This window comes from Rana temporaria, chromosome 6 (genome assembly GCF_905171775.1).
Source record: "Rana temporaria chromosome 6, aRanTem1.1, whole genome shotgun sequence".
In the NCBI taxonomy this organism is placed as follows: domain Eukaryota; kingdom Metazoa; phylum Chordata; class Amphibia; order Anura; family Ranidae; genus Rana; species Rana temporaria.
In genome coordinates this window covers 168,390,867-168,403,069 of record NC_053494.1, presented here as the reverse complement: position 1 = coordinate 168,403,069, position 12,203 = coordinate 168,390,867, and the positions used below count along the sequence as shown (strand labels likewise).

Here is a 12,203-nt window from a genome sequence, read left to right as displayed (position 1 = left end):
GTGCCTTGAGATTGCCCATAATTTAAAGGGTGCTTCGAGATTGTCCATAATTTTAAAGGGTGCCTTGAGATTGCCCATAATTTAAAGGGTGCTTCGAGATTGTCCATAATTTTTAAGGGTGCCTTGAGATTGTCCATAATTTTAAAGGGTGCCTTGAGACTGTCCATAATTTTAAAGGGTGCATTAAGATTGCCCATAATTTTAAAGGGTGCCTTGAGATTGCCCATAATTTAAAGGGTGCCTTGAGCCTGTCCATAATGTTATAGGGTACATTGAGACTCCATAATTTTAAAGGGTGCCTTGAGATTGCCCATAATTTAAAGGGTGCCTTGAGCCTGTCCATAATGTTATAGGGTACATTGAGACTCCATAATTTTAAAGGGTGCCTTGAGATTGCCCATAATTTAAAGGGTGCTTCAAGATTGTCCATAATTTTAAAGGGTGCCTTGAGGTTGTCCATAATTTTAAAGGGTGCCTTGAGCCTGTCCATAATTTTAAAGGGTACATTGAGCCTGTCCATAATTTTAAAGGGTGCATTAAGATTGGCCATAATTTTAAAGGGTACCTTGAGCCTGTCCATAATTTTAAAGGATGCCTTGAGATTTCCATAATTTTAAAGGGTGCCTTAAGATTGTCCATAAATTAAAAGGGTGCCTTGAGGGTGTCCATAATTTTAAAGGGTGCATGAGCCTGTCCATAATTTTAAAGGGTGCCTTGAGATTGCCCATAATTTAAAGGGTGCTTCAAGATTGTCCATAATTTTAAAGGGTGCCTTGAGATTTTCCATAATTTAAAAGGGTGCCTTGAGGTTGTCCATAATTTTAAAGGGTGCCTTGAGCCTGTCCATAATTTTAAAGGGTGCCTTGAGACTGCCCATAATTTTAAAGGGTGCATTAAGATTGGCCATAATTTTAAAGGGTGCCTTGAGATTGTCCATAATTTTAAAGGGTGCCTTGAGATTGCCCATAATTTAAAGGGTGCCTTGAGATTGTCCATAAATTAAAAGGGTGCCTTGAGATTGTCCATAATTTTAAAGGGTGCCTTGAGGTTGTCCATAATTTTAAAGGGTGCCTTGAGCCTGTCCATAATTTTAAAGGGTACATTGAGCCTGTCCATAATTTTAAAGGGTGCATTAAGATTTCCATAATTTTAAAGGGTGCCTTGAGCCTGTCCATAATTTTAAATGGTGCATTAAGATTGGCCATAATTTTAAAGGGTACCTTGAGACTGTCCGTAGTTTTAAAGGGTGCATTAAGATTCCCATAATTATAAAGGGTGCCTTAAGACTTTCCATAATTATAAAGGGTGCCTTGATTAAAAAAAGGTTGAGAAACCCTGCTCTAAAGTACTATGAGATCCGGCATTGGCTTCTTATAACGGAAGGTATTTCCACGTCTCCACTTCCAGTACAAACCTCAAATACGAGGCGCTCGGTCTTTGCCTAAACAGGAAAGTCTTATGAACGGATGGGACCGCAGATGGCCAATATTTAGGTCAACTTTGCGCAGTTTTTCGGAATAAATGGCGGAACATTGGGGGCATTCCATCACTTCATAGACAAGAAAAACTTGATATTACTTTATCATGTAGGAAGAGTGTGGAGCTGATAAAAGGAAACTGCCTATCCCAGTAACAAAAGGAGATTGTCCCTTCGCTACAAATCCTTAATTACAATAAAAAGCACAGAGGAGGGGGATCCGATGTTCTGCTCCGGCACAGTGAGGGTCTCCAGGAGCTGAAGGGTCCCTTTGATCAAGAAAATCCAATTATTTGTGTATATACATTTCCCACATAGTGATTACTTCATTAATTGTCCCGCCTTTATCACCTCCCTTTCCACCCCCTGTAATAATCACTTCTTTTATCCACACCAACAAACACTCCGTAGGAGCTTTTGTAGATTCAAAGGATTTGCTCCAGCTTGTGAAAGAGCTGCTGTGCTTTGATGATTGGGCAGCTGGGAACTTCAAAGGGACAGCGGCGGCCTGTGACTGGCTGGCGGCCCAGCAAAGTCCTTATCACATTCTTGGAGGTGCTCCCGCCGCCGTCAGTCAAGGAGGGGAGCCGGGAGGGGGCGCAACCTGCCCGCTGACAAACAGCCCCGGCACACGGGACCCTGTGGGTGGGTGGGGAGGGAGGACAATACTCCATGCGGCTGGGGCTCAGCGCTGCCCACCCTTATCACACCGACACACGAGCGGGACCATGGCGGCGGCGGCGGTGGCTGTACTCAGGAACGACACTCTGCATGCATTCCTACAGGTACGTGTGTCTGTGCCCGGGACCGACACAAAACTTCACCCGCAGATTGCAAACTTTATCCCGATACAGCGCCCTGCACCCACCAGAGCGAGCACTGCTAGGAGGAGGACAGGTGACCGACACACTGGAGGACCACAGAACATACAGGAGATATACCTAGAAGAAGTACTAAGAGTAGGGACCAACAGAGAAGATACAGGAGATATACCTAGAATAAGTACTAAGAGTAGGGAGCAGGAGAGAACATGCAGGAGATATACCTAGAAGAAGTACTAAGAGTAGGGAGCAACTGGAGTACCAGGGACCAAGAGAGAAGATACAGGATATATACCTAGAATAAGAAGTACTAAGAGTAGGGAGCAGGAGAGAAGATACAGGAGATATACCTAGAATAAGAACAAGTACTAAGAGTAGGGACCAACTAGAATACCAGGGACCAGGAGAGAACATGCAGGAGATATACCTAGAATAAAAAGAAGTACTAAGAGTAGGGACTAGGGAGCAACTGGAATACCAGGGATCAGGAGAGAAGATACAGGAGATATACTTAGAAGAAGTACTAAGAGTGGGGAGCAACTGGAATACCAGGGACCAGGAGAGAACATACAGGAGATATACCTAGAATAAGAAGTACTAAGAGTAGGGAGCAGGAGAGAACATACAGGAGATGTACCTAAAATAAGAAGAAGTACTAAGAGTAGGGAGCAGGAGAGAACATACAAGAGATGTACCTAGAATAAGAAGAAGTACTAAGAGTAGGGAGCAGGAGAGAACATACAGGAGATATACCTAGAAGAAGTACTAAGAGTAGGGAGCAGGAGAGAACATACAGGAGATATACCTAGAATAAGAAGAAGTACTAAGAGTAGGGAGCAGGAGAGAACATGCAGGAGATATACCTAGAATAAGAACAAGTACTAAGAGTAGGGAGCAGGAGAGAACATACAGGAGATGTACCTAGAATAAGAAGAAGTACTAAGAGTAGGGAGCAACTGGAATACCAGGGATCAGGAGAGAAGATACAGTAACAGGAGATATACCTAGAATAAGAAGAAGTACTAATAGTAGGGGGCAGGAGAGAACATACATGAGATATACCTAGAATAAGAAGAAGTACTAAGAGTAGGGAGCAGGAGAGAACATACAGGAGATATACCTAGAATAAGAAGTACTAAGAGTAGGGAGCAACTGGAATACCAGGGACCAGGAGAGAACATACAGGAGATATACCTAGAATAAGAAGTATTCAGAGTAGGGAGCAACTGGAGTACCAGACAAGATACAGGAGATATACCTAGAATAAGAAGAAGTACTAAGAGTAGGGAGCAACTGGAATACCAGGGACCAGGAGAGAACATACAGGAGATATACCTAGAATAAGAAGTATTCAGAGTAGGGAGCAACTGGAGTACCAGACAAGATACAGGAGATATACCTAGAATAAGAAGAAGTACTAAGAGTAGGGAGCAACTGGAATACCAGGGATCAGGAGAGAAGATACGGGAGATATACCTAGAATAAGAAGTACTCAGAGTAGGGAGCAGGTGAGAACATACAGGACATATACCTAGAATAAGAAGATGTACTAAGAGTAGGGAGCAACTGGAATACCAGGGATCAGGAGAGATCATACAGGAGATATACCTAGAATAAGAAGTATTCAGAGTAGGGAGAAACTGGAGGACCAGTGAATATACAGGATATATACCTAGAATAAGAAGAAGTACTCAGAGTAGGGAGCAACTAGAGTACCAGGGACCAGGAGAGACGATACAGGATATATACCTAGAATAAGAAGAAGTACTCAGAGTAGGAAGCAACTGGAGTACTAGGGAAGATACAGGATATTTATATAGATAGAATAAGTAGTGCTCAGAGTAGGAAGCAACAAATGTACTTGGGAGCAGAAGGAGAGAAGGTACAGGATATATACCTATAATAATATGTACTCAGAGTAGGGAGCAACTGGAATACCAGGGATCAGGAAGAGAGAACACATATAGATCTACACCTATAAACATTATAAGAAGTACTCAGAATAGGGAGCAACTGGAGTACCAGGGAGCAGAAGGTGAGAAGATACAGGATATACATCTAGAATAAGAAGTACTCAGCGTAGGGAGCAACTGGAATACCAGGGATCAGGAAGAGAGAACACATATAGATCTACACCTATAATCATTATAAGAAGTACTCAGAATAGGGAGCAACTGGAGTACCAGGGAGCAGAAGGAGAGAAGATACAGGATATACATCTAGAATAAGAAGTACTCAGCGTAGGGAGCAACTGGGGTACTAGGGAGCAGAAGCAAGTACTCACAGCAGGGAGCGATAAAAGTACCAGAGATCAGGAGGGAGAGGAGTTACAGGATGTACACTAATAATAATAAGTGTATTCAGAGCAGGGAGTAACATAAGTACTATGGATCAGGAGGAAGAGAAGCTATGGGATATACATCTACAATCATAAGTACTCAAAGCAGGGAGCAATAAAAGTACTAGGGATCAAATAGAAGTGGCATTCCAGACGGTAGGATGGCAGGTGTGATCACAGGTACTCAGAGCCAGAGAGCAAAAGAAGTACTAGGGATCAGGGAGAAGAAGAGTTCCAGAATGTACACCTATAATAATAAGTACTCAGAGCAGGGAGCAATAAAAGTATTAGGGGTCAAATAGAAGAGTCATTCCAGGATGTACAATAATAGTCACAGGTATGGATAGGATGATGATAGGTAGGATGACAGATGTGATCACAGGAACTCAGAGCCAGAGAGCAATAGAAGTACTAAGGATCAGGGAGACAAAGAGTTCCAGGTTATACACCTAGAATAATAAGTACTCAGAGCAGGGAGCAACAGAAGTACTAAGGAGAAGAGGAATTCCAGGATGTACACCTAGAATAGTAATAAGTATTCAGAGCACGGAGCATCAGAAGTACCATAGATCAAAAAGAAGAGTCATTCCAGGATGTAACATTTTAGTCACAGGTATGGATCCTGGAATTATTCTTTTACTTGATCCCTAGTACTTTAGTTGCTCCCTGGCTCTGAGTACCTGGGATGATTATTGTACATCTTGGAATTTCTCTTCTACTTGACGAATAGTACTTTGGTTGCTCCCTAGCTCTAATTACTTATTATTACAGGTGTACACCCTTTAGCTTCTCTTCTAACTGGCCCCTAGAACGTTTGATGCTCCCTAATTCTGGTTATCTGTTGTTATTATTATTGTACATCTTGGAATGACTTCTATTTTATCCATAGTACTTTTATTGCTCCCTGCCCTGAGTACCTGTGATCACACCTGTCATCCTACCTATCATCATCCTATGTGTACCTGTAACAGGAACCAAAGCTAGGGAGCAATACAAGTACTATGGATCAGGTACAATGGGTATTTTTAGGATGTGCACCAATAGCCACAGGTCTTCAGAGCCAGAGAGCAACAAAAGTACAAGGGATCGGGTACTCAGAACTTGGAAATTAATCTACTATGGATCCGTTAAAATTAGAAATTACAGGATGTACACCAATAGACACAAGTCTTCAGAGCCAGGGAGCATCAAAAGTACTAAGGATCAGGTAAAAAAGAAGCCATAGGATCTACACCTAGATTAATAATAAGCATTCAGGACTGGAGAGAAACAAAAGTTCTTTGGATCAGGAAGAAGAGAAGTTCCTGGATGGTGCACCTGTAGTGATAAGCACTCAGAGCTTGGCAATGAAAGGGCAATGGATTAGGTAAGAGAGTAGCTGCAGGATGTGCACCTATAACCACAGGTATTTAGAGCCAAGGAGCAATACAAATAGCACTAAGAATCCAGTAGAAGAGAATCTATAGGATGTTGTACACCCTTAATATTAAGTACTCAGATCTTGGAGATAAAAGTAATATGGATCAGGTAGAAGAGAAGTTATAGGGTGTGCTGCACCCTTAATAATAGGTACTCAGATCTAGGGAGCAACAAAGGTATTATGGGTCAGATAGAAAATAAAGCACAGGATGTGAACTCCTAATAATTAGTACTAAGATCTTGGCACTAAAAGTATGGATCAGGCAGAAGAGTAGTTCCAGGATGTTCACCAATAGCCACAGGTACTCAGAGAAAAGGAGAGTAAAACTACAGTGGCTCAGGTGGAAGAAAATCTCCAGGATTTTCACCTATAGTCACAGGTACTCAGAGCTGAGGAGCGATAGTTCTATGGGACAGGTAGAAGAGAAGCTCCAGGAGCTGCACCCTAGCTACAGGCACTCATAGCTGGTGATTAATAAAAGTATTATGGGACATGTAGAAGAATAGCTCCAGGAGGTGAACCAATACTCAGAGTTAAAGAGTTATAGTACTATGGGACATGTAGAAGAGTAGCTCCAGGAGGTGCACCAATCTACTATGGGACATGTAGAAGAGTAGTTCCAGGAAGTGCACCAATCTAATATGGGACATGTAGAAGAGTAGCTCCAGGAGGTGCACCAATCTACTATGGGACATGTAGAAGAGTAGCTCCAGGAGGTGCACCAATCTACTATGGGACATGTAGAAGAGTAGTTCCAGGAAGTGCACCAATCTAATATGGGACATGTAGACGAGTAGCTCCAGGAAGTACACCAATCTAATATGGGACATGTAGAAGAGTAGCTCCAGGAGGTGCACCAATCTAATATGGGACATGTAGAAGAGTAGTTTCAGGAGGTGCACCAATCTACTATGGGACATGTAGAAGAGTAGCTCCAGGAGGTGCACCAATCTACTATGGGACATGTAGAAGAGTAGCTCCAGGAGGTGCACCAATCTACTATGGGACATGTAGAAGAGTAGCTCCAGGAAGTACACCAATCTACTATGGGACATGTAGAAGAGTAGCTCCAGGAGGTGCACCAATACTCACTAGTACTATGGGAAATGTAGAAGAGTAGCTGCAGGAGGTGAACCATAAGTCACAGGTACTCAGATCTACTAAGTAATACATGTACTGTGGGGAAAGAAGAGCAGCTCCAGGAGGTACACTAATAGCCACATGTACTCATAGCTGGTGAGTAATAACAATACTATGGAACAGCTAGAAGATTAGCACCAGGATATGCACGGGGAGTCACAGTTAGTCATATTTGGTGAATAATTAAAGTATAATGGGACAATTAAAGAAGTATCTTCAGGGTGTGCTCCAATACACAATACAAGTGCTGTGGATTCAGTAGAAGTTTAGCTAGAGGGTGCAGCAATAGTCACAGGTGATCGGCAATACAGTAGAGTGTAATAGGTAGAATAGTTACTCCAGGTTGTGCACAAGATGTAAAATAACAGTGAAATTGATCATTTAGTAACTCTGTTATGTGCAGTAAAAATCACAGTAAAATCACTCTTGGACAACTAGGTCAGTAACCCCAGGATGTGTGCCACTAATCACAGGTGGAAGATAGTTCTGTAGATTCGGCATCTGCAACATAAATCACAGGTTATTTTAGTAAGTTTGCAGTGCCAGTACATGGAAACCAATGTCAGAATATTCCTAAACATTAGAGAAGTCTGTTTTGTATTCCTATCATGCTCTGATCGCAGTAGTGCTTTCAGATGAGCAGACCAAGTATTGTTGGACAGGTAGATGTGTAGATTACACCTTCAAGGTGACAATTACTAATGGGGCTTGAAGAAAGGGAGACGAATGTAAAGTTACTGCAGTCCATCACAGGCAGTGCTAGCTATTGAGAAAGAAAGGAATGTATTGTAATTTCAGTATGAACCCAACAATTACAGATAAGGTTTTATTACTAGTTCACTGTCTGCGAGTCTTGTAAGGATTGCTCTTAGCTGGAGAGTGATGTGGTGCAATGACACAGGTTGTCTTTCATCTTCTGACTGCACACTAGACATACCGGATGATGCGGAAGTTAGATCACAACATTCCCACAAAATGCTCCTCATTATAATCAACTTGCTATAAACATTTGTGTGTTTCTTTTTTTTATATATATATATATATATATATATATATATATATATATATATATATATATATATATATATATATATAGATATATATATATAGATATATATATAGATATAACTATTTATTTATAAAATAGCTTAAATTTCTAAAGCTATGCTTAATTTATATGGGAATATCGCAATATTTTGATATTTTGTAGGTATAAATTATCTGTTTGAGAGCCTACTTTTTGTATTTCTTTATTAGGAAACAATTGCTGCAATATCAGAAGAATAAAAAAAACAATACTTGTTCACATCTTAACTTGAATACTCATGTATAATAAATAATTATTATAATAATAAATATTATATTGCTATAATATAATATATAATAAATATTATATTATGCTGATAATAAATATTGCAGGGCTGAACAAATCTGCAACTAAAAATGCTGTGAATTGCTCACAAACACATCTATTGATAATTTCAAATGATGATTTAAAAAAGGCCTTTGTTTTTAGTTAACCTAATTATTGTGAATTTTATCAGAATTATATTAAGTTAAAAGTATAAAGATATAGTGCCAGACAAAACACTTTAAAATGTTTTAGCACAATGGGATTTATCTTACTAAAAAGTCTATTATGCAGTGAACCTCTTTTATTTTCAAACACTCCAGATGAAGATAAATAAGGATAATTCTCCCAAACATTATTTAAACATTGTTGCTAAACTGACTGTAAAATAAACATCACATTATCTATAGTGCTCCACTTTTGGGTTCCTAAGTGATGGTGTCATGCTGTTCTGGGTCTGGGATGCACATTTTACGTTTTTATGTTTGTAGACCTTAAATATGACTTTAAGTACATTATATCTGACAGTTTGGGGGCCACAAACATAGTTTCTGCAATTTCAATTGAGAATCCTAAATAACAATTGTTTACTTCTGCTCTAGTAAATTATCCTGTGTATAATTCTAAAGATAAATATACAGTAAAACCTTTTGTGAGCATAATTCGTTCCAGAAACATGCTTGTAATCCAAAGCACTTGTATATCAAAGCATTTTGTTTGCAGGGTATAAAAGAGAAGAGAGGCACCTCTAAGTGTAGCAATAAGTTGCTAAATGTTGTACCTTCATTAAATGTAACCATATTGCTACACTTAGAGGCTCCTCTCTTCTCTTTTATACTCAGTTGTGACATGACGCTACTCTTATATCAAGACATCGCTTGTATATCAAGAAATTTCTTAAAACATTTTGCTTGTCTTGCAAAATGCTCTCAAACCAAGTTACTCTCAAACCAAGGTTTTACTGTATATTGAATATGTATCTAAAGATATACAAATTTAAAATTTTCAGGGTAAACTGATTTCCATTGTGTTTGATTACAGGACAGAACACCCAGCGCCTCCCCTGATGTGGGTAAACATTCTCCTTTGGCTCTTCTGGCAGCTACATGTAGTCGCATTGGTCATCCAGGTGGTGGACATGAGTTTCTCCAGGTTCCTTACGATCCAGCCATTGCTTCTCCATCCAGGATTTTCCATCCATGGACTAATGACATCTCTACACACTCTCCAGGTGGAATTCAGCAACACACCGGTATTGGACTCAGCAGCCCGAAAAATCAGCTCTCCGCTCACATCCAGACTTCATTCGTAACTCACGAGCTGCCCCTGACTCCCCCAGCTGACCCCTCTTACCCTTATGAATTTTCTCCGGTGAAGATGTTACCGTCTCCCATGACGGCTTTTCAGCCTTCTAACTGCCAGTCAGCCTATGTACCTACTGTTTCGTACGCTTCATCTCCCATTGCTTCTGCAATTCACGGCTTTGTTCCGAGTCACTCCAATTTACTACACCAGCAGCCAAGACAACTGTCCCCTAATCTAGCAGAAGACATCCCTTGGTGGAGCATTCAGCAGTCCGCCCCAGTCCCTCACCCAACCCCAATTCATCATCCTCATCACCGCTATCCTCTTCAGAGAAGTATAGTTCTCGGACACACAGACTTTGCACAGTACCAGACTCAGATTGCAGCTCTTCTGCAGACCAAATCTCCCTTGGCCACGGCCAGGAGATGCAGAAGGTGCAGATGTCCGAACTGTCAATCTTCAAGTGGTCCTGATGAGCCCGAGAAGAAGAAACAACACATCTGCCACATCCCGGGCTGTGGCAAAGTTTATGGCAAAACCTCACACTTAAAGGCTCATTTAAGGTGGCATTCTGGGGAAAGACCTTTTATCTGTAACTGGTTGTTCTGCGGCAAAAGTTTCACCAGATCCGATGAGTTACAAAGGCACTTACGGACCCACACCGGTGAGAAACGCTTTGTCTGCTCCGAATGTGGCAAAAGGTTCATGAGAAGTGATCACTTGGCCAAACACGTGAAAACACATCAGAACAAGAAGATAAAAGGGATTGAGAGGACAGTAAAACAAGAGCACAACCGAGACCACTAAGGGAAACCCTGTTGGCTTTTACTATAGTGCAATGTATACTTGAATCTGGACTCCTCAGAACATTGATCAAACTTTTATATATATAAATATTAAAGCACAATACTTGTCAGACACAGGCGACAAGGGATTCGAAAATTTCACTTTCTACATTTGGATCTTTCCATTGGTCCTGTGGATTTGTATGTTTCTGTTATTCTGTAATCAAACATAAAATGATATGTGACTCGGAAACATATTTTTCCCCTCAAAGCTCCAATACTTCCAGCAGACTCTTTTATATGTTTATTAGACTTTTGCATTTTCCCTTTCTATTGCAGCATGCTTTATTGACTCTGTAAATGGGACATAAAACACGTATTTTTTTCTGTTGGATTCGAGCCAAATTGGCTTTGTCTGAATTTAGTTGTGACGTGCCTAATTTTATGAAAGAGGTATTTTTTACCGCTTTCTCAAACACGCTTTTCAGTTATCCACATTAAGGCTTCATTTCCATGGACGTTTTTGGGCGTTTTTACAGCCACTTTTCTGAGCTTTTTTTGCAGCTTAAAAACGGCTCTCCATGTTAGTCTATGGCCTCATGCCCACCATGACGTTTTTGAGCTGTAGATGGCTGAGCCGTTTTTAAGTTGCAAAAAAACCCCAGGACCAGTGCGTTCTGAAGCTTCAGCCTTAGAGCTGTAAAAACGCCAGACGATAAAAAACTTGCAAAAACGCTAAAAACCGCTTCCGCTGCGTTTTTGAGCTCCAGCTCAAAAAAAAAAAAAAAAAAAAACATGGACAGGCGTTTTTAAGCTGTAAAAAAGGCTAAACAAAGTGGCTGTAAAAACGTCCATGGAAATGAAGCCTTAGGATTCCATTACGTTTAAACATTTTCAGTTATGCCAGTTTTAGATATTTGGTTGACTATATATCTTTGCAGATACTGTGCAGGTGTCAAAGTGTTTGGCTATGTTCGGAAAGGGTGGCCGAGCAAAAAAGTCATTTTAATTCCACCCAATGTGAGTTTTCTTCTATTTCAGGTTGATGGAAATATTTACCTTTTTTGTGCCGCTTAAGTGATCTTAAACCCAAAAACAAAAATGGATTATATTGCAGCTTACCAATTCATAAATGTAGTGGCTACATTAGTTTTCCCTTTTTTTTTTTTTTGGCTTTTTTGCTTTTATTTTCACCTGGTAATCCGGCCACTAAGACCCCATACATACTATTCGAAGGGGTCCTTAAGACCCCTTTTACACAGAGCCGCTCATAGCGTCAGCGGTAAAACGCTGCTATTTTTACCGCCGAAACTATGGGCAGATTTGCGGCGCATTTTGGTCGCTAGCAGGGACGCATTTAACCCCTGCTAGCATCCGAGAAAGGGTTGAAACCACCCGCAGCGCATTGCGGCGGGTATAGCCGCATTGTCCCATTGATTTCAATGGGTCAGCAGCAGTGGAGGAGCGGTATACACACCGCTCCTTCACCGCACCAAAGATGCGACTAGCAGTACTTTTTTTACCGTCCTGCTAGCGCAAAGCTCCAGTGTGAAAGCCCTCTGGGAC

General features: G+C 40.8%; 1 protein-coding gene across 1 annotated transcript; it reads left to right on the top strand.

Annotated features, from left to right (window-relative positions):
* The first annotated feature begins 1,973 nt into the window (after nucleotides 1-1,973).
* SP5 (Sp5 transcription factor) lies at nucleotides 1,974-11,053 on the top strand. Its single transcript, XM_040357777.1, has 2 exons — nucleotides 1,974-2,262; nucleotides 9,589-11,053. The coding sequence occupies exons 1-2, from the start codon at nucleotides 2,206-2,208 to the stop codon at nucleotides 10,657-10,659; spliced, it is 1,128 nt and encodes a 375-aa protein (XP_040213711.1). The 5' UTR covers nucleotides 1,974-2,205; the 3' UTR covers nucleotides 10,660-11,053.
* The last annotated feature ends 1,150 nt before the right edge of the window (nucleotides 11,054-12,203 follow it).

Coding starts and splice junctions, on each gene's coding strand:
- SP5 (XM_040357777.1), top strand. CDS start 2,206: ATGGCGGCGGCGGCGGTGGCTGTACTCAGGAACGACACTCTGCATGCA. Junction 2,263..9,588: donor CTCTGCATGCATTCCTACAG/GTACGTGTGTCT, acceptor GTTTGATTACAG/GACAGAACACCCAGCGCCTC.